The sequence below is a fragment of the Dermacentor variabilis genome, chromosome 4 (genome assembly GCF_050947875.1).
Source record: "Dermacentor variabilis isolate Ectoservices chromosome 4, ASM5094787v1, whole genome shotgun sequence".
Classification (NCBI taxonomy): Eukaryota; Metazoa; Arthropoda; class Arachnida; order Ixodida; family Ixodidae; genus Dermacentor; species Dermacentor variabilis.
In genome coordinates this window covers 193,784,010-193,807,166 of record NC_134571.1, presented here as the reverse complement: position 1 = coordinate 193,807,166, position 23,157 = coordinate 193,784,010, and the positions used below count along the sequence as shown (strand labels likewise).

The window sequence follows — 23,157 nt, the reverse complement described above, 5'->3', positions numbered from 1 at the left end:
CGTTAGAATGCACAGCGCAGTATTTTTTTCTTCACTTAGTGGACGAACGGAAAACTTGCGCAAACCTATCGTTTTTAGAAAATATTTCCCTAACAGAAAGTAATCAGGTCTATTCTTTAAAGCTCGCCAAAGAACACGATAGTTGAAATCTGCAAAGTATTCCATTTACTGTTCCTACTGCAATTAAAAAAAGTAGGGATATAAAATTGGTGTTATTTTGCGCCATTATATCAGAGCTACGTCCGCCAATATTCCAGATATTTCAAGCGAAAAGAACGATTTTTTTCTGAGACAAAGCAGTGGAGATTATAACATATTTTTTTTTGCGGAAACGTCCAATCAGTAATTTGAAATTATCTAGAGAAATAGCATATCTGCAGCAATTGCTTCTTATCTATTCGTTTGTGGGCTCAACCCTCTATTGCAAAAATTCGAAAGGTCAGTGTCAATGCTGGTGCGCTTAGTAGAAATTGCGAGACTTGCACTACTTTCTGCGTATTCGTCCTCGTAATCTGTCACTAAGAACAAAGGTGATCCGCTTGACTTTGTCTTGCATTAATCGATGCAGCCTTCTTATAGAGCACTTTTAGGTACAACTCAGCTTAATTGAATGGAATGTATCGTGCGGGGCGCCGCGTAAGTAGGGCTAGTTACCGCTTCAATTTCACTGTCAAGACAAGTACTCTTATTGATTGATGAAGGTATCTGATATGTATAGACAATAAATACTTCAGCATTCAACAGGCAGTTATTCATAATTAACCATGCAAGGCACCAGCGTTTTCTTAAGTACATTTGTTAGAAAATAATATGCTACCATACAGGCTGTTTTCCCTTAGAAAAAGTGAACTGTGTGCCTTCTGTATATTGAGACAATTTCGAATAGCTGATGCAAGGCGTTAACGACGAAAAAGAAAAAAAACTAATTTTAAATATACAATAGCTCCTATGTCCTATAGATACCACCACTCCTGAATAGGGAACTTCATTCATCATACTGGACTTAATCGTTTACCTTTCTCGAGTTCAACAGATGTCAGAGAAATTTGCTAGAGACATTCCTCTCCACATGCAGGTCGGTCAAATCTTAGAAAGCGCGTGGCTTAGAGCTGCGCCGTTTTTTTTGAAAATAAATTCTTAAATTGCCTGAAACCACATACATTGTTGTCTCAATGCTTATTGGCCACATTATCTTATGACCTAAATAACAGTATAAGCAGGGCATGCTGGAAATTACGCTTCCAGTGCCCGTTACTCAGCAGCCATTGATACTTCTACTTGTAACGGACGGGTGCATATGTTCCCGTTCCCTGAAGAGGGGGCCTAATGTGTGATCTAGTTTATCATGAACCTGCATAATAATAAACCCTATAAAATTCCCTGTACGTTGCAATCGCAAAAATAGCGTATCTGCGTTTGGTGTACATAAGACATATATAGACACACGTTCAAAGGCAAAGACATCTCTCAACATCATGTTGTCACAAAATGCACTAAGCGGTAAATAAATAAGGAGTAGTAGCTCTTACCATCAATAAAGGCCGCTTATAAACGCTTCCGAGAAAGACAGTGAGATATTTATTGTGTGCGGAAAGCTGGTGTCGGGCTTCCAAGAGGGTTTAGCAAATTTGCAACGCTACCATACTCCGGTCATCTAATCGTATCTGAGAGACAGAGAGATAAAAGGAATGGAAAGCTGCAGGATGCTCGTTCTGGAAATGGGGTAACTTATGCACGTGTTTTCACCGACGAACTTTTCTTTACCCTCCTTTATTTGCACAATTTGGTGAACTAATTCCCGCTAAATTTAAGCACTCAAAGCTGCGTCGTATATTAAGTTTGTCTTGTCAGAAAATTTAACTTGGTACATGTAATTGTAGCCGTGATGTAATGTAATTGTAAACGTGTTGTAATGTAACCGTGAACGTTACCTAGTAAACAAAACGATTGTTAAATTACAAAATAACCAAGGAAAAACGTAATTTACTACAAGTAATTGATTTCATCTAATTCACGAAGTAAAAGTCTAATTGATACGGCGCGATATCGGGGATCGCCCTACGAAAGAGGCTAGAAAAACGCATAGCCCACAAGGAAATGTGGGGGTAGGTCTCAGGGAAAGCCTTCGTCTTTAAAAAGAAAAAAGAATAGCCGAAACGTCAAATATTAACTGTGTTATTATCCGAAATCTAATCGAGTTTGAATTTCGGCATGCCTTGTATGTGTTGCGGTGCGTAACAATAAACATTTCATTGCATTCTGGCACGAACTTTGGTAATCAAGTAAAAAACGAATTGGACATTTCGGATTTAGTTACAGCGCATTTACTTAAGTATATATCACACATATTCTATGTCGTGTGTCGGAACTTTATCATTTTAGCGGTTTCCTACGCCTTTTATTTCTGCAAGAACATGTTAATTATTCCCGAGTCATGACTGCTTCGTTCAGCGAAACTGCTACGATGAGCATTTCACGAAGTCCGATAGAAACGAACTCAACTGCGCAGTCTGCAATTGAGTGCGAGGGCTTACGCATCTGCCATCTATCGGAGGCGCCTCGCTTGCACGGTATAACTAAGAACGCCGGGCGCTCCTTTCAGATTTGGCTGGCAGCGAATACACCACATGGGAGGCCTTCTGGAGCCCCTCTGAAGTATTTTCTAAACGAGCGAAATATTTTACTGTCAAAAGATCGGTATAGGGCAAAGACAAAGCACGGAATGGTTTGCGGTCGCTGTCTCTTTGTAGAATGCGTACCGAAGAACCATCGTCGCCATGGAATCCCCCGAACCAGCTTCTTGCGTGAAAGGTAGGCTCTTGATGAGACCGAACTATGCGAAATAAGATATTACAGCTGCCTGCCTCTATAAGCAAGTGGAGCACAACATTATGAAGCCTCAATGCAGCGAGCGCACAGGTGCGCAGCGACCAACTGCGCGTTTGCGTCCATTTAGGCGCCTAAGGTTTCGCTTACGCTTGGAGCGCCTTTTCGCACAGTGCCATGAGCTGCAGGCCACTGCGTGTGGACATTTAACAGTACGCAAGGAACCGTTGTTGCGGGGATGCTATCACAGCTGTTCTAAAAATAATTTGATATAACTAGGGACTTCTACGCCTACCGTGACTTGTGATGTGCGGTCACGACGATGCGATCTCTTTTTCTTTTCTTTTCAGCAATATTGTTGGATATTTCAACACCATAATTTCACAGGTTGCGTCGTAGTTTATGTTTTTCCGTCTACTCAGCGAGCAATTTCCTGCTGCGTCTTTTTCTTAATCGAGCACATTCATTGTTTGGTGTTAACACAAACATGACCAAATGCCATGACTGTTTGGGTGCAGCAGTGAATACAGCAGTGCACTTGAGTGCAGCAGGGAATGAAAGAAGGCGATAGCGAAGAGAGCGCGAGGATGAAAGCGGAAGAGGAGGCTACAGTAAAAGCATGTGGCGGAAAGCGCAGTAGCAGAGTATAGCCAAAGGGTGAGGAGAAAAGCAGAAGGCAGCGATAGCCTTGCGATTTTGTAGCCAGCGATTTTGTAGCCAAATAACGGTAGTTGAATCCTTAATATGGCGTGGACCTATGCACTGGTAGTCGGACTCTTGTTCGTAGCCTTGCTTTGAAATCGCGATCTCCTTACAATTACGTCGGGCCCACCACGCTACAGGGACTGAGATTAGGTACAGGAAAACATTGTGCGAGTCAAAGAGCGAGAGACGTCAGAGACGTTCAGATGACAGGAGCCGTAAATCTACCTTTTTTCATTCTGCTTCGTCTTCTTCTGATCGAGCAGCACGAGGCACGAGACACATGCGCCCGCCCCCTACATGAAAGCCGGCAGAGGAAGAACACGGTGGCTGCCAGGCGAAAGCTGTATTATTAACAGTTTTCTCACGCCCGATTCACGACCGATCCACCAGAGGGTCTATTTCACTTAGGAAAAAGAACAAGAACGAAAACTACTAGGTACAAAAAACGAGCACCATGAGCCATGCTAAAAAAATTCACGCAGCAGAACTATCACTGAATGACTGCAACTGTTTGTTTAAAGAAAGCACCAGCCATTTACACTTTGCCAAAAAAAAGGCTGAGGGATTGAGCATCAAGATGAACCGACTAACCTAAGTGCAGTTGCTGCAACAATAGCATGCTCTATTTAACAACATTCACGGTATTTGACGTATGGCTTCTTTTCTTCCGGCATGCCACCTAGCGCCTGTATACCGCAATCAGAAAAACTATTAACTTGGGGATAAAATTCTGGGTCACGGGACCGACTTCAGTAAGGTAAATTCATTCAAAGTGAGAAACTTCTTCTTTTTTTTCAGTTTATCTGCTAGCGCAAACACCCATGGCCTCTAGGGGCATCGGTTTCTCCCACTTATAACGAAGCATAGTAGCCATATCATTGTTGATTTATGCTTGCATAGTCAAACTACGATTAATTTTGCGCCCAAAAAAGCAGGAAGAGCTGCAAGAGCTTGCTGGTGGCGAAACTACCTATAGGTTCTACATACGTTCACATTGATGTCGGGAAATGTGCTTGACGTTAAATATTATATTTCAGAGACACTTAGGATGCAAAAAAAAAACAAAAATCAAGAACACTGCAATGCGTTCAATAGAAGACGGTTTTGGGCAATCAGAGATCACTTGTGATCCTCTAAACGGTGCCCCCGCTATTTCTTCACAAGGCATTGAAGAAGAAAATTGAAATTAAAATAAATTTTATAATAAATAAATTAAACTAATAAAGCTTAATTATTAAATTATTATTATTGAAGTACAGCAGAGGGGGATACTGCCCACGACGTCCCATCGTGTGAACGTGACCGTGACACGCAGATTAAGCTTGATTTTTGATGTTGACGCAGATGCTGCTACTTTTGATTTTGAAACCTGTGACGGGCAAAATTCTGAAGCTGTCCCTAAACCCATGGTTGTGGTCACAGTATCTTATTTGTTGCCTGTGCTTCAGTGTGCCCGATAGCTACACGAGCCTGTTCTATCGCAAAATTGGCACGAGCAACCCATTTTCTTCATCAATAATCACTACGGTCAGTGCGCAACTGCCGAGGGTCGAACATATGTAGTCGTTATGCTCGCCTGTGTGAGTACGTTGGCAGCACGCACAACGGCTTAGCCATAGATGCTGCACTACGGATCGCCTTGAAAGCGCTCCTAAGGTAATGGAGATTGGAACATGATGGCGTCGCACATGGACGGTGTGCAACTTGGAAACCTTAAAACCGGTTCCAGTCAGATGTCGGCGCTCGATCAAGTTTCCAGCCCGCCTTACAGACATATCCACGTCACCCACGGACACCGATCAGAGCAAACGGTTGACCTCTGTAATCGAAAGAGAGGGTTCGTGCCGGCACCCCGTGCCAACTCGGGTAGCGGCGCTACAGAGCAGACGCAGCTACATGCAGCTGTAGTGGCTAACTGTAGTGCACAACGTCTCCTATGTGCGCGACAGGGCTGAAGGGCGAGCTCGAGGGGATGAGCTCAAATCTGGCTACGCTAGTCTGGCCGTGCTACACGGTGCGAACAGGCTTTGACATGTACCAACTTGACCGACAGATATTAGTGACGTCTAAAGTGCGCAGTGTCAGGGCCAAACAATGAAATCTTCCTTACCTCAGTAAGGAAGCCTTCGTTGCGGTGAGGCTACCTCGTGACACACTGAAAGCTTCCTTACTGAGGGGCCCTTGGTGAAGGCTTCCTTAGTGCTTCCTCAGCGTAAGGTAGCTCCAAAGCTACCTTCATGCGTCCTTACGCCGCTTCTGGCCCTGAAAGAGCGCTTCATCTCACTGCTTAACCACGTGACCTTTGCTTGCGCATGCGCGCTGTCGCCCACCTGCGGAGAAGCGCGAGCACGGTACGTCTTGCCAGGCAAGTTCGTTTCAGTCACGCGTGCGGCATGAAAGCGTTGCTAGGCGTTGCTAGGCGTTGCACGACGCCGGCGTGCCAGCGTTGATGGAGCACATCAAGTTTTGCAGTGTAATGCGCAACTTTCTTAATGTTTAGTAAACAAAACTAGAAGAAAGCGTCCGCGCTTCTCTATATTAGCTTTTCAATTTAACGATTGTGCGACGATACAACATTTTTTATTGAATAATGGTGTTCGCGTAAAGCTTTTAAGAGATAATCTCGAACTCAGGCATGCGGCACCCGCTCCTTACGTGAGGACGGGTGAAGGGAGCTTTCAGAGTACGATTGCTTCCTCCATCGGTCCTTCGTTGTAAGGAGGCCTCACGTAAGGTTAGGAAGCGCATGAAGGAAAGGAACGTTTCATTCTTTGGGCCTCTGACGCTAGCAATACGAAGCGGTTTCTTCCAAGGCTTATAGGAAGGAGCACCCAGGAGAGAGCACGCGCTCGCAAGCGCATGAGAAGTCTTAGCTTAAGTTTCGCGTTGTTCGAGACTAGCTGAGTGTTCAGAATTATCTGAAATTAGCGACACGTGAAGTCTATGACTCGAATAAGCAGTGTGCCGAAAGTGTCATCCTTACGGTGGTCGGGTGTAGCCGAGCGTGATCAGATGGCTTCTTTCGTAAATACGTAAGTGTTATCGAAATTCGGAACGCATATTTTCGCTTACTTCGTCCTGGTTAGTAAACAGCGTGAATAAATATGCTCAATATTTTATTGTGAAAAAGGCTGTCTCTTTCGCTCTACTGTTAGATGCGCTGCGGTGTGATGTGTAGTGATGTAGAAATCGGGAACGTATGTTTAAATTATGTATTAAAAATAAAATGTTTTTATTCGTTGCCATGGAATGAAGGTGCAGTTACCGCCGCGTAGTAGAAACGGCAGCCTTAACATTTATGAAAATTAAGTGGACACTCAAGCTTCACCTTTAAGAGTGGTACGGGATAGCATAAAACATCGCTGAATGCTTCTTACGCTTCCTGTTAACCGCAGCTTATGTGACCGCAATGTTTACCAGGAAACGCTGGCGGCGTGCTATACGCTAAGGCGAGTGTAGTGTGGTTGTTTGTTTTTATTATTTTTTGATGGTGTGCGAGGAACCGAAGGGTCCTAGTATACTTGCGGGCAACTTTCTGTTCCTATGAACGTAGAGCTATGGAGGGAAAGCGTGTGCAAGTGAGAGGGCTTCCGAGTAGAATCCCGCGTTGTAATACACGTACGTTTAGGCTAAGGAAGAGAAAACATACAGACCTTATTAGCAACAGCTACATAATACGGAACACACCACTGAGCATGAAGGTTTACTTATATTGCGGCTTTTTCCTTCCGCGTCTGGGAAAACGTGAAACCGTCGCACGTGGAAGCTCCGTCGATTTAGCATTTGCTGCCAGCAAACTAAATCACTGTCAAACACTGCCGGGTTGCTTAGTGCGAAAACGCATGTGCAGCAGCCGCGCTCCCATGGCTTTCCCTTCATTGCCAGAGAGAGTTGTCCGCGAGTACAAGACAAACCTCCAACGGCAGCTGGAAAACTCTGCCAAGTGAAAAGGGGTTAGTGTGTGAGTTGGCGCGTAACGCATTTGTTTTCTCTAATATTCAAAAAAAAAAAAGAAGGATCCGACGCCATCATGTCTGTACATTGAGTGTAAGTGGTACTTTACGATTGTTCTGGAGCATTTTACCTTGAGAATTCAATTAGGTTATAAACATGTTTGCTCTACTACATGGAGGGCCTGCGTTGTTGGGTTTGCGTGGTTGGCTATGAGAGATTCGGAATGGTTATTCCAGAAACGGCTGTCGACACTGGAAGCGGGCCGCCGAGCGCCAAATGCCCAGGCCTGATTTTCTGCGACCACGGGGCCCTTAACGCTATGACAATAAACAATTAGCCTAGTTTCCTCGAGCGTAATGTAATGGTGTAGATCAGGAGTTTGCAAGCGTTCTAGTCTTTGGAAACCCCACCTGCTTTCTCATAGTGCCGCGGAACCCTCCCGTTGGTTTGTGTATAGGCACATTGCACATAACGGACGTGCTTGTGTAAATGCTATAGTTTTCACATATAGTTTTCGTCTTGTTTAGCTTGACAAAACACCGAAGGTAGCAACTTGACGGCGCCTTTGTGGTTGTCGCTTTTCTTTCGCCCAGGTTTACTATAATGTATTTAACGGTAAAATGGTTACGATGTCACATCTCAGTGTGCGATAAAACTCCGTGGTGGATTCCGAAATATACTTTGCAAATAAAAAAGACAAGACTCTCAATATTGAACGGGGAAAACGAAGATATTTATACAAAGGCATACGCTGCGAACGTTTTGCGTAAATACTGTTTGATCACCTTTTGTAGTTCCTCAGTGACCGTTGGGATAAAAGGAGACATTTGCGTTGGGATCCCAGGGCACCGATGGAGCTTCTGTAACGTAGCATGAGCGCGCTTGCCGTAAGGGTGAGGCTCCACTGACAGTGGACTGACTGACTGAAAAACTTTATTGTTTGAAGTATTTACAGGGAGCGTGTGGAGCAGTCCTTAAGGGGCCGTTCCTTATAGAAACTAGGTGGGCACCTCATTACAGGAGCCCATTGGCTGTAGCCGCGGCTCGGGCACGGCCGACCAGGGCCTTCTGGCTCGCCAGGTCGGAGCAGCCGAGCAGGGCCGCCTCCCAGTCCTCCCGGGTAGGGTTGGGTATAGGGGGAAGGTGAGGGGTTGATTGGCATGCCCACACCATGTGGAAAGTGTCCGAAGATTTTTCCTCACAGTGCGGGCACTTCCCTGTGCACGCAGGGTCGAAATGTTTTTGGATTGCCGGGCACAACAGTGTTTTAGTATAGAGGCGAAGGAGTAAACGCTCATCCGCCTTCGTGAGGCCCTTACAGGGCTTAGGAAAGATTGCATGGCCATATTGGTAGTGTTGGGTGATTTCCTTGAAGGTAAATACCGGATTGGGGTCGGAGTCCGCAGCGACGGGAGGCGAAGGCGATGCCCGGAGAGTGAGCGCGCGGTCAGCGGCGTCGGCCGCTTCGTTGCCCTCGAGACCCTCGTGCGCGGGAGTCCATACTATCGTGCGGGGCGCGGGGACCCCGACATAATTGCTGCATTGAAGTAAGCGGTACGCCAAATAGGGAATAAAGCCCCTTTCAATGTTCCTGCAGGCCCCTCGTGAGTCGCTAATAATGACCCGCGAGTCCTGATCTGCGGCGGCGAGCGCGATGGCCACCTCTTCCGCATGTGTTATGTCTTGTGCTTTGAACGTAAGGCCGTTCACCGCGGTGTTTTGGTGGACGACTGCGGCCGTAAACCAACCCCCATGGTGTGGGCCGGAGGCGTCCACGTAGAATACTCCGTGCTTGTTCCCATAGTGACGTGCCAACGCTTCCGCGCGCGCGAGGCGCCGGCCACTATGGTCGTCTCGTGTCATGTTGGCCGGAAGAGGGCGCACGTGCAGGGCGTATCTCCAGATTTCCGGGATGCGCACGCGCTCCTCCGTCAGTGTTGGATGGTGGATGTGTAGTCGGGCAAGAAGGCGGCGACCCGACGGCGTCTTTGAGAGTCTTGTGTAGTGGTTTGTCAAGTGTGCTTCTCGGAGTTCCGCGAAGGTGTTGACCATTCCCAGGCCGAGGAGGCGCTGGTTGGATGTGTTGATCGGGAGGTCGAGAGCACGCTTGTAAATTTTACGGAGAATCACCTCGAGGGCGTTCTCGTCACACCTGCGAAGGTGGAGGTAAGGAGTCGAGTACAACACTCGACTGGTTACGAATGCATGCGCCAGCCGCAAAGCGTCTTTGCACCGTAACCCCCCGCGTTTATTGGAAAAATGGCGAACCATGCGGCCCACCTGGTCCCCCACCTTGCGCAGTTTGGCCAGTGTTGTGTCGACTCGGCGGTGTTTATGAATAAAGAGACCCAGTACTCTGATCTGATCGTATTCTGTGATGGGTCCATTTGGTAGGGACAGTTCGATTTTGGTAGTGCACTTCGGCGAGGGGCGAATGTGCACAAATTGCGATTTGGCCGGGGAGCATTGAAGGCCGCAGCGGCGGGCGTAGGCATCCACGATCTCCGCCGCTTGCTGCAGGTTGGCTTCAATGTCTCCTACAGATCCATGTTTAGCCCAGATGGTGATGTCGTCGGCATACAGCGCGTGCTGTATGCCTTCTACATTCTCCAGCTGAGCCGGAAGTTTCAGCATTGCCAAATTGAATAGTAGGGGTGAGAGGACCGCATGCGGTCCTGCTTCGATGACATCCGTTCCATACATAGCCGTGAATGGTGTGCTTTCGTTCACACTCGTAAATACCTCGATGCCGTTCAGTTGGACTTGCTCCTTTGCCATCCGTACCATACACAGCGCAGCTCGCTATTTTTTGACCGCAATTATGCGCAACTTTTTTTTAATATCGGCTTAGTCTTGAATAAAACAAGTTTTAACCCTTAGAAACAAACACACTGCGTTATATGGCTGCCGATGCGTAGTTTTTAATCATTTTTACTTTTTCTGTTATTTTCGGGTTTTTTATGTGCAAGCCCTTTCGAGGAGCCTCACGCACGTGCTTCGCTGCGCGCCAATCACGTTCGCTCGCGCGAGCACGTACGTGAGGCTCCTCCCAACAAATTGCAAAGAGATTCGCACCTCAGTGGCCCAATTAATCTCACCCGTGTGGTTCTTGTACGCACTATTGGTAGTAGTATTTCGTTTGTTTTTCTGAACAACTTTCTCCCAGCTTGATGTAATATTTTCAGGGAAAAAGTTCCCGGCACACTTTTAGTGGTTCAAGATGATAATTCCACGGGCCATACTCAGCGCTAAAGGTAGTTATTGGTCGGTTTATGTACCGCCAACTTTTTATCCTTGTGTATAGCTATATTTTATCATGACTTTCTGTTTTACGTCTACCTGCCTTATTCCTTATGTACGTCACAAGGGACAGTATGAGCTACAGGATTAGCGCCTGACTATACCGGGTTTGCAGCGAATGGCTTCAGCCTATTTTTAAAGATCACCTGCGGGAGATAGCACATTTCTAGTCTTTGAGCAGGATTTCACAAACAGGCGGGCATTATCTGCACGAGAAAACTACATGCATATTGGACTAATTAACGTTGTAGTTGCAGACTAACAACTACAAATACTTGCAAGTTACTTTGGCTTCCACTTTCTCGTGGAACATGCACATTAATTATACTTGTTCTGCTTTCCGAAGTTTTCTGTAACACAAACTAAGAAATGTCCCTTTTAGTGTAAAATTACTATGTTGTTTTTCATTTATTACACCAAAGGTAAAGTATGCATGTATATAATTGCATCGTTATACTAAGTCAAATATCACACATCTTGAATAAATATAAAGGCAGTTAGGTTGATGTTTCATAAACTCGCAAGGATGGACTCTCTCTCTGAAATTATGTTAAAAAGTTCTGTACCTACTCCACAAAATTCCTTTCCTTCCTTCTCAACAAGAAGCCTGAAATTAAATCACTCATTTAAATAAGGCATGCACTAACACGGCACACAAGACAGTATCATCCTGACTCGCAACTCCCTATTATGCTCGAAGTAATACGTCTAAATTTAGTTCTTTTTTTCCAAAAATTATCGGACTGGAAACATGGTTTACAAACACTGACAAAAATATATGTTATACCTCCTTGTTCTTGATTTGTTCGCTATTTTTTTACGAATTCTATTGCCCCTCTAATTGGACCGAAGGGTACGCAGTATGTACTAAATCAAGAGATAAGAAAAAAAGAAATCACTAAAGGAACTTGTGAATAATTACTTTACAGCACATATTGCTTTTTACTAATTGCACCTGGTGATTTTGCAAGCAGTACCAACTTAACAAGGAACGATGGTACAGAATCGCAGCAGTTCCATAATATACCATGGCGACCAAAGTTATGGACGCCCAATCACTTTTGTGTTTCTATGCATGATATGACGGTTTCGTGAAAAAATAAGTGTGGCAAGAGTGCATTTTTCACCTTAAGTTCGACTGCACATATCTGGACAACGGCGCCATCCTTGGTATTTGCTCTAAGCGCATATGCCTTTCAAGCTCACTCGATGCAATTCGCAATTTGCAAATATACCGCCAATATAGATATAAATATGATTAGTGATATTTAGTTATTTACTCAATTAGGCATTTCGATTTCTAGGGCGAGTAATGTTCACCGCTTCGAGCAGAAAAGCTCACGGATTGTAATCGCTCTATGAGCCACAGCTGATTTTTTTAATATTGTTTAACGTCTTCGCACGAAAACCTGGTATATGTACGCTGTAGGATATTAGCCCTAATGACTATAAGCTACATGTAGACGTTTCACTAGCGATCGCTATACGGTGGCGCCACATCTTTGGTCCAGATTCGAGACAAACTTTATTAAGCTCTTCGCTACAGTCCTGTCGTGCGGCTGTAAGTGTGACAACCCTTCAATTCTTTTTAGCTTGTATTTGTGCCGCTGCATAGACCAGTGAACAACACAGTCCAGGCTTCTCTAAAAGTGGAAAGCAACATTATCTGGATGGTTCATTACTCTTGTTTCACAGATCACAATCACAAGAAAAAACGAAGAAACTCTGACAGCCGAATCCACAGAACGTAACGTTAAATCATGATGCTTAATTTTTTTTAAATTCTCTGCTTTGTTTTGGTGTGTCTCCTTGGTCTCTGGTACTAAACCTATCAATAAATTTGACACAATTTCGTTTTTTTTCGAGGACCGATAGGCGGCGTCGAGGTGTGAAGCAGCACCCGCTTGGAGATCCGCAATATCCATGTTTTTCGTTGGTTACAGTTGCAGTAACCGAACTAAATTGTGTATCATGAGAACCGTGAACGTCTACGGAATCCAGGGACACCTTCTTCTTGGACCTAGGCCCTTTTCCGGCGGCTCCACAATTTCAAGAAGCTACCAGGTACGCGGTGTCGGAGCTAGCATGCATCAGAGCTAAGGCGCGGCGGTGGCCGCCGCGTCGCGTCGGTGCAGCGTCTGGCGCAAGACACCGACGCATATGGCGTCTCAAGAAATCGCTTCTGTTACGGCGGGCGCCTCAAATGGCGCGCCGTCCCAACCGAAACCCGGTGCGGAGGAAGACCGCATGGATTTTTCCGAAGCCTTAACTCCTCGTAAAGATGAAACTGATAAAACGCTTCTCACGGACGCTGAGGACCTGCGGCGGTTTACGAGAGAACCCGATGAAGAGGTATGGCAGACGGTGCTAACGCTCCGCCAGAAACGGCAGCAAGCGAAGGAACGCCTGCAGGCGAACAGGCGAAACGGAACGAGCCTTCGCAGAAGGAACAGAAATCACCCCCCATCCGCCGACGCAGGGTGAGACGGAACAAGTTACCACCACTGCCGCGGGATGACTTCAAGATCATTCTCCGTCCGCACAAAGGACTCCCGTTGAAAACTCTAACCAGTCCGATGCTCGCAGAAGCAGTGATCACGGCCTGCCACAACAAAGCAAAGGGTGAGCATATTATACTGCGCATAAAACAGGGCTCAAACATAGCGATAGTCTCAACGTCTGAGGAAGAGACAGCTAATCTCCTACGCAAGATGACAGCTCTCACAGTCAATGGCAAGACGCACGCGTTCAATGCGTACGCTGCCACAGGAGTAGGCGCCGTCAGAGGTGTCATTCATGGACTCCAGCCGCACACGCCCGGAGAGACGATCAAGGCAAACCTTCGAGTCCGCACCCAGGGCATCGAGCTAATCCAGGCAAGAAAGCTAGGGGGCTCGAAGAGCGCAGTCATCACATTCCTCGGCACGGTCCTACCGCGGTTCGTCTACTATTGTGGTGGAGAAATGGCGTGTCATCCATACCGCAACTCGGTGCAAATTTGCAAGATTTGTCACAGCGTCGGCCACCGCACGGACGTTTGCCCGCAACCGGACACAAAAGTCTGTGGAATCTGTGGGGCGCTCGAGCCCGAAGACGGACACGAGTGCTCACCGCAATGTGCCGCGTGCGGGGGGCAGCACCTCACGGGCGACCGAAGCTGCAAGAAACGCCTGACGCAAACACGACCACAAGGCCGACCGAGAAGCGGAGAGCACAAAGCTGCCCAACAACACCGACCCCGGTGGTTTGCAACAGAAGACGAAGAATTGGAGCTCAGTGACTTTCCGGAGCTCCCTCAACGGCAAAAGGGGACCCCCTCCAAACTCAGGCAAGCAGGAACATCGAGATCCAGATCGAGATCGCGTACCAGGCGGCGGAGTCGTCAGAGATCTAGGTCAAAGTCCTGGGCACGCAATGTCAAGCCTCTAGCCCCCAAACAGGAGAGGGCTTCGCAGGCTAAACATCAGACGGCGGCCATCGCCACACAACAGGTAAGCTGGGCGCGAATAGTGCCACTGCCGATCCAGTAACTCAGAGTCCAGCCTATCCAAAAATCTTAGAGGAGAACAGAATTTTAAAGGACAGTCTTGCAGAAATTCGAAGGGAGCTAGCTGATTTGAAACAAAGGAATGAGCCCCACACGAACAAAGCCAAGCCAGGAGAAACCAAGAACGCGAACACACAGGTGACAGGAAAAGGCAATAAACTGGATACCATAGCCCGACAAGTCCAACTTCTTTTCGCAGAGCTGTACAGGCTCAAACGACAGATAGAGGACTCCACTTCTCATGCCACGAAAGAAGGACCGAACAAACGATATGTGCCAGCCCAGGAACTTCTGCACGCAGGCCTAAAGAGAGAGAGCTGACCGACAGCGAAAGTACTATAGATGGCTAATCACCACACGAGAGTAGCCGAAAACCTCGAGGTCTGGCAATCGAACTGCAGGACTCTTAGAACTAAACACGCAGCACTTTTGAGTTTTATAGATGCGACGCCTGTATCCCCGGATATAATATGCATACAAGAACCAGGCAAGAAGATACCGAACCTCAGAGGATACAAGATGCACACGCACCCTGACCATCCTCAGATAGCAGCACTGACACGGGCGGACATAGCGGTGAGCGTGGACTACGTCCCTAACTGCGGTGTCCAACATAAGGTTCTCACGGTCTGGCCATGTAGACGCTGCAAACCAAAAGCAGTTATTGCAAACGTCTACAGCCCACCTAGGGGTAGGAAGGCAAAGTTGGACGTGCTAGTGACGGCCGCATTGCGCAAAGTGAAAAGCAACGACCGGGCAATTATCCAAGGGGACCTTAACGCTCCGCACTCTGATCGGTGCTATGATCGAGGCACTCCTAAGGGCCAAAGGCTAGCCGACCTCGCGGAGGAGCCTGAGCTGGTCCTGCTGACGCGACCGGGTGAACCAACCAGAACGGGAAATAGTGTAGTCAAAGATACCATGCCGGACCTACCCTTCAGCAACAATGACAGATGTGTTACCTGGACCAACCTTGGCGAAGACCTTCGCAGTGATCACTGCATTATCAGTGTCTGAGTTAACACGACGCGGGTTCGCCACAGATTAGGAAAGGCCACCATAACCGATTGGACAACATATAGACAGAAGCAAAGGGAGGCCGCACCGTGCGATGGTGCTACAGAATGGACGGAATTCATCAGGAGAATACGCAGAAGCACTACACGGGAAATATCGACAACAGTCGAAACACCGGCAGTAGACAGGCATCTACTACACCTGAGGGAAGTGCGGAGAAGTCTGAACAAACGTTGGAAGAGACAAAGACACAACAGAAAACTCAGGGTCAGGATAGCCAGGCTTGCGCAGGAAGCCAGTGAGTACGCGCAGCAGCTGCAAGACACCAATTTCCTTCAGTTTTGTGATGCACTCAAAGGAACGCTTAGCACAAAGCGAACATGGGCTATTCTGCGCAGTATGATAGATCCGACAGAAACACAGACCACCACAAACAGAACACTGGAATTAATTGAAAATGAATACGATGGCACGGCCGATGCCCTCATTGAGGACCTTAAGAGCGTCTAAATAGGAGTACCGGACACAACATCAGTGCAATACAACTATGTGGGACCAGACAACGCGGAGCTGGACGCACCCATAACAACGGCAGAGCCCTATGCAGCCGCACAATCTTTCCGGAATAACACCGCACCTGGTCCGGACCACATTACAAGTGCGATGCTGCGCAACCAGAGTCAGGAATCACTGCGGCAGCTTGCGACCTATTTCAACGATAACGTATGGTCCGACAACGACGGGGCACTACCAGAAGAATGGAAAGATGCTACTATCATGCTCATACCGAAAGCGACTAAACCCAGAGATCTGCAAAATTTGAGACCAATATCGCTCACGTCGTGAGCAGGGAAGCTTTTTGAGAAGGTGATCCAAACACGACTGAGCAACATCATTGAGCGGAATGAACTTTTCACCGACTCTATACTCGGCTTCAGGCCACACGTCTCGGCACAGGACGCCTTTCTTATGCTTCGCGACGAAGTTTTGGACCCACCACGAAACAAAGAAGCCAGGATAGTTGTGGCGCTCGATGTCAAAAAAGCATTTGACACGATCTCTCACGAAGCAATCCTCGAAGGTCTGGAAGACAGAGGTTGCGGAAGAAGGGTGTTTCGGTACGTCCTTACCTTCCTTCGCGACAGGAAGGCAACGATTGGGTTGGGCAGTACGCGGTCTGACGTCTTTGCGATGCCCAACCGTGGAACTCCACAGGGCTCAATCTTGTCACCGCTTCTTTTCAATGTCGGGATGAGGCGACTGGTCCTAGAACTCGAGGAAGCACGGGACCTCGGATGTACGATCTACGCCGATGACATAACGTTGTGGGCACACCGGGGTTCCTACGGAGAAAAACAAGACCTATTACACCAAGCACGCGCGTATGACGTGCGCACCCGAAAAATCAGAGTTCATGTGCGTACGCAGCAAGCGTCATAAGAAAACTGCCACACCTAGGATATACTTACTTCTCGACGGCAAGGCCATTCGTGAAGCCGCCCAAATGAGAGTGCTTGGCTTACTTATCCAAGAGAATGGCAACGTCGATGCCACAATTCGGAGCTTAAAACCAACCGTTAAGAGTGTGGCACGTATGATATGGCGAGTTGGACGCAGCCGCCACGGACTTGTGGAAGAAGAAACTATTAGGCTGGTGCAAGCATTTGCGATTAGCCGCGTTACTTACGGCTTGCCGTTCCAAAAACTTAACGAAACTGAAATGAAGAAGGTGGACACCCTTATCAGAACGGCATACAAATCTGCTCTGGGACTCCCGAACACAGTCAGCACGGAGGGCCTGGAGCGGTTGGGTATTTACAAAAAATATGAGGAACATGCCGCTGCAGTTCTGATATCGCAAAGAGAAAGGCTGAGCTCTACGCCCCAGGGCCGCTCTATTCTCCAAAGGCTGGGATGCAACGCTCGACCCCTGTTCTGCGGAGACGAAACAGACTTGTTGTCACGAGATTTGATGGAGCACGTCCACGTCTCACCTATACCAAGAAACATGAGTGCCAGGTACCACGCAGGCCGCAGATAGGCCAGGACGAGGACTCTGCAGAAGCGATTCGGCAAGGATCCGGCCGTCTACTACACGGACGCTAGTGCAACCAGTCGCAGGGACTTCTACCCGATCGCCGATACTAACAGAGTCACCACGATAACCGCTACGGTTAAGACTACCTCGGTACGCACAGCAGAGGCAGCGGCAATAGCGCTGGCGATACGAGACGCCGACTTCAAGGGTCAGTCGGCTCATGTGCTTACAGACTCACAGGCAACGTGTCGACCCTTCATGCGGGGAATGCTACCGCGCAGCGCCCGAAGAATACTCGGCTCACGTCTGGACCGGGACCACGGCATTACATTGTGCCCCGCACACAACGGACTCGACGAGAACGAAAGGGCAGACCGCATAGCTCGAGGAAGCAACGACCGAGCAGCGGCCAGAACCCTAGAGGAACCACTGTCCGCAGTGCGCGACATATTAGAGAATCAGAGGAGGGAGAGATGGACCTACGGCCCTCCGCACTGCAAACTAAATAGAAGACAAGCCCAAGACTGGCGTTGCATACAAACAAATTCATACCCACACCTAAACCTCTTACACAAGAAGCACCCGACACATTACGCCGACACCTGCCCGTGGTGCGGCGCAAAACCCACGCTGGCCCACATAAAGTGGGAATGTAGGGCGCGGCCAACCAATGTCAATTCACCTTTTCTAAGCGTCACAGACTTCGTACGGCAGTGGGAGGCACTACTCGCAAGCGTGGATCAGGGGAGCCAATTGGCCCTCCTGGACCAAGCTCAGCGAGCCGCAAGAGCCAGTGGAGCCCTGGACTGAGGGCTTCACCCAGACCCGCCATAACTCCGATTAACTGAGCAATAAGGTATTTCTCTCTCTCTCGAAGAGCCCCACTCGGCGGCAAGGTGACCAAATTAGCCCGAGAGAGCCTGGTGAAAAATATGTGTCGCGATGGCGGCGATTGTAAGCGTGCCGTTGAGATTCGTGCGATGCCAACAGACGAGTATGGGCAAGCTGGTTCGCATGGTCAGCGTGGGAGATGGCGTCGCGGGCATCCTCGTTCCTCGAATCCTCTATCGAGGGAAGCGAAGTGTCAAATGGTAACACAGGGTCACGACCGAAGAGTAAGTAAAAGGGGGAATACCCAGCTGTATCGTGGCGTGATGAATTATAGGCGAACGTCACATAAGGGAGAGCTACATCGCAGTCCTTGTGGTCGGGTGAAACGTATTTCGAGAGCATGTCTGTAATGGTCCGATTAAGTTGCTCAGTAAGGCCGTTGGCCTAGGGATGATAGGAGGTAGCCAATTTGTGCTTGGTAGAACATGAGCGCCGTATATCGGCGACGACTTTGGAGAGGGAAGTGCGGCCGCGGTCAGTAAGGAGCTGTCGTGGGGCACCACTAAAATGATATCGCGGAGGAGGAAATCTGCGACGTCAGTTGCGCAGCTCGTGGGAAGTGCTCGAGTGATGGCATATCGCGTCGCGTAATCAGTAGCGACAGCGATCCACTGTTGCCAGAGCTGGACTCGGGGAAAGGGCCAAGGAGATCCCAACCCACGCGAAAGAACGGCTCAGGTGGAATGTCGATCGGCTGTAAGTACCCGGCAGGAAGCGTTGCTGGCTTTTTGCGATGTTGACAGGCCTAGCAGGCAGAGACATAGCGCCGTACGGAGCGAGCGAGGCCGGGCCAGTAGAAGCGGCGCGCACGCGGTCGTAAGTGCGAGCAAACCAAAGGTGTCCGGCCATTGGGGCGTCATGAAGTTCCTGAAGCACGGTGGAGCGGAGGTGTTGAGGAACGACAAGGAGAAGGGAAGCACCGTCAGGATGAAAACTGCGTCGGTACAATATCCCGTCGTTGAGGACGAAGCACCGTAATGATTGTTCAGTAGGAATAGATTCCATTCGGCCAATGAGGGTCCTCAAAGTAGCGTCATGGCGTTGCTGGTTGACAATGTCCAAAAGCTTGGAAACGAAAAAAACACTTGCAGAAGGGTCCATGTCGGTGTTGGCCGGCGTGTGTACAGGGTAGCGGGACAAGCAGTCGGCGTCCTTGTGTAGGCCACCAGACCTATATACCACCGAATAGGAATACTCCTGCAGCCGCAGAGCCCATCGTCCAAGTCTCCCTGTGGGATCTTCTAGGGACGAAAACCAACAGAGGGCATGGTAGTCCTTTAGAATAGGAAAGGTACTGCTGTATAAACAGGGGCACAATTTCGCCAATGCCCTCAGAACGGCCAAGCATTCACGCTCGGTAATAGAGTAGTTCCGCTCCGCAGGGGACAAAAGACGGCTAGCGTACGCGATGACACGTTCATAGCCGTGTTGAACTTTTGCCAAGACGGCACCGATTCCATGGCCACTGGCATCGGTACGCACCTCTGAAGGGGCTGAAGTAGCGAACTGTCCTAAAATCGGTGGGGTGGTGAGCATGGTGGTAAGACGAGAAAAAGCGGTGCCCTGAGAGGGTCCCCATGAAAACGGCACACTTTTCTTCAGCAGATCTGTGAAAGGGCGTGCTATGGTGGCAAAATTTTTAACAAAGCTGCGGAAGTAAGAGAAAAGGCCCACGAAACTTCGGAGATCTTTTGCGGACCGTGGAACAGGGAACTCTATCACGGCGCGAATTTTCTCTGGGTCCGGTATGATGCCAGTCGCATTTACGACATGCCCAAGAACAGTAATCTCACGGTGGCCGAAGTTACATTTCTTGGAGTTGAGCTGTAGACCGGCCTTGCGAAAAACGGCCAGTACAGCTGTAAGGCGCTCAATGTGTGTGCTGAATGAGGGCGAAAACACAAGAACATCATCTAGGAAGCACAGACAAGTCGACCACTTGCAGCCTTGGAGTAATGAGTCCATCATACGCTCAAAGGTAGCCGTAGCGTTGCATAGCCCAAAAGGCATAGCTTTGAAGGGGTAAAGACCATCAGGTCTTATAAAGGCGGTCTTTTCACGATCGAGATCATCGACAGCGATTTTCCAATATCTGGACCGCAGGTCTATAGACGAAAAATATGGTGCCCCGCATAGGTAATCAAGGGCGTCAGCAATACGAGGTAGCGGGTAGACGTCCTTCTTCATGATGCGGTTGAGGTGGCGGTAATCGACGCAGAATCTCCATGAGCCGTCCTTCTTTTTGACCAGCACGACAGGGGATGCCCAGGGACTTGACGACGGCTCAATGATGTCTTTCGTTAGCATCTTGTCTACTTCCGTTTGAATGACGTGACGCTCCGAAGCTGAGACTCGGTAGGGTCGCCGATGGATGGGTGGATTATCGCCTGTATGAATTCGATGTTTGATAAGGGACGTCTGGCCTAAAGGTCGGTTGTTCAACTCGAATATATCTTTGTAGGGAAGCAATAGACTGCAGAGCTGTTCAGTCTCCGTAGGAGTGAGATTCTGGGCAATCATTTTCCTGATGTCGTTGTCAGTACATTTATGACACTGGAAAGGCTCAGAGGAAGCGTCGACGGCAAAAGTCTCAACGCAACTACTTCTAAAGCAGTGATTGTAGCCAGGGTGATATCTTTAGGCGGAATTGGCCTAGCGAGCCCGAAATTTACCACAGGGAGATACGTGCGATTGTCTGTGATCCTCAGGATTGCATGCGGGACAGTAACGTTGCGCGTGAGGACGACTGCAGATACGGGAGCGGAGATGTAATCGCCATCGGGCACTGGCGTAGCAAGCGACATGTCGATGTATGTCAACACATGTGGTGGAACGTGAACAAAATCACTCGGTCTTAGGCGAATTTCGTGAGATGTCGGTTGAACGTCCACTAGAGGCAGGTCATGACGCAAAGTACTTGGGGAACAGTAGATGAGCGCTGAATGGGCAGAGAGGAAGTCTAGACTTAGTATGAGGTGATGGGGGCATTGGTCAAGCACAGTGAAAAGGACGACATTATGGCGGCCAGAAATGCTCACACGTGCAGTACACATTCCGACCACGGTCACCGTGCTTCCGTGGGCGATTCGTACGAACCGATTAACGGCAGGCGTAACAATTTTCTTTAAATAACGGCGTAGGCGACTGGTCATAATCGATATGTGTGCTCCTGTATCTCTAAGTGCTGTGATGGGTGTGCCATCAACATGGACGTCAAGAAGGTTATGTCTTGTTAACAGCGTCAAGTAGGATCTTGCGGCGATTCCGGCAATTCAGCACCACCTCGAGGTGCCGCATTGCCTAGTTTTCCTGCTGGGACAGTCCTGGGTAAGTCGGCGAGGGCGAGCGGTGAAGCTGGATTGGACGTGGCTAGTGACGTTGAGGTAAGGGCGAGCGAGCATAGTGGTGAGTAGAGGTAGTGGCGTCGGAAGCGTCGCAGAAGCTACGGGGTGAGGAACTTCGGGGCGAACTTGAATTCCGGAAGGTGTTTCGAGGATGCGATGGCCAACGGCTCCGGCAATGATGGGAGACGTGACCGATTCGACCGCAGCAGAAATATATCGGCCTATGGTCACGTGTACGCCAGTCCGATGGATTCCTGGCAGTGTAGAGATAACGGACACTGTGAAGTGGACTGCGATAGGACCGAGTCATAGGTGCAGGGTGGGTGTCAGGGCGACTCAAGGAGCAGGCACTGGAAAGACTCATATTAGCGATTTCCTGGCGAACCACGGACTGGAGCAGCGATATCGCCTCAGCAGTGTTGTTTCAAGACATCTGTTGAGGCGAGGCAGAAAACGCTGTTTCGGGTTCGCGGCGTGCAATTCGGTTTAATTTTTTCGCTTGGAGGTGGCCAGCTAGATTGGTCGGTGGGTTCGGTAAAGGAAGAGGTCGCTGCAGTATTTGGAAGCCGTGTACTGATTGTATATACGGCGACTTTTCACCTGCCCGAAACTGCGGCATTCCTTCATGATGGCGTCGACAGTCGATAAGTTTCTAAAGACCAGCAGGTTGAATGCGTCGTCCGCGATGCCTTCGCTAATGTGTCCAACCTTCTCTGCCTCTGGCATGGACGAGTCGATTTTATGACAGAGGGCTAGGATGTCCTGAATGTAGGAGACATGCGACTCGGTAGCAATTTGGGCACCCGTGGCGAGTTGGCGGCTAGTTGTCGACCGGTCGGATTGCCAAAAACTTCGGATAGCTTTTCTTTGAACAAGTCGCAGCTGGTCAGCTCTTCCTCGTGTGAGTAAAACCTCGTTAGCGGTGTTCCGTCGAGGTAGAACATGAGATTGGTCAGCATTATTGTTGGATCCCACCTGCTCACCTTGCTGACGCGCTCATACATCTTCAACCGTTCTGCCACGTTAACATGATCGAGGCCGGTGAACTTGCCGGGGTCTTGCGGCTGAGGCAGAGCAACGTACTGGGTACGCGTAGTCAGCATTGCAGCTGCAGATGCGGTGCCTTCCACTGGAAGGCTGGGTCCAGGCTGTCTGAGACGCCCGCTGCGGAGCTCAGTGGTCAAGACGCGTACCCCGCACGCCCACCAAAATGTCCCGAGTATAAAACTATTTACAGGTTGTATTTACAAAGCGTATGTATACAGATGGCACAAATCCCGAGAGGCTCTTGCCACCTCGTCCTCTTCACCGTCGATGGCCTCGTCCTCTTTTTCCACCGTAACAATATTGCTCTGTTGTGCATACGTGGCTCGAGGATATACATTGCTACGGGGTAGTATTCCCAATAACGAAGAGCCGAGTAGGAAGAAGACGAAGGCGACGATTGGAAGCTAGCGCGGGCTGTTGCCTCTTGGTCAACTGCGGCGTATTGCCTTGTAAATATACTTGTAAATAGCTTTTCGTCGGCGTCTTCC

General features: G+C 48.8%; 1 protein-coding gene across 1 annotated transcript; it reads right to left on the bottom strand.

Annotated features, from left to right (window-relative positions):
* Nucleotides 1-8,406: 8,406 nt before the first annotated feature.
* Nucleotides 8,407-9,730, bottom strand: LOC142578120 (uncharacterized). The gene has a single exon (XM_075687528.1). The coding sequence runs from the start codon at nt 9,535-9,537 to the stop codon at nt 8,500-8,502; it is 1,038 nt and encodes a 345-aa protein (XP_075543643.1). The 5' UTR covers nt 9,538-9,730; the 3' UTR covers nt 8,407-8,499.
* Between the last annotated feature and the right edge of the window lie 13,427 nt (nt 9,731-23,157).

Bases quoted from the DNA above. Each gene is read 5' to 3' on its own strand.
- LOC142578120 (XM_075687528.1), bottom strand. From the start codon at position 9,537: ATGGTCAACACCTTCGCGGAACTCCGAGAAGCACACTTGACAAACCAC.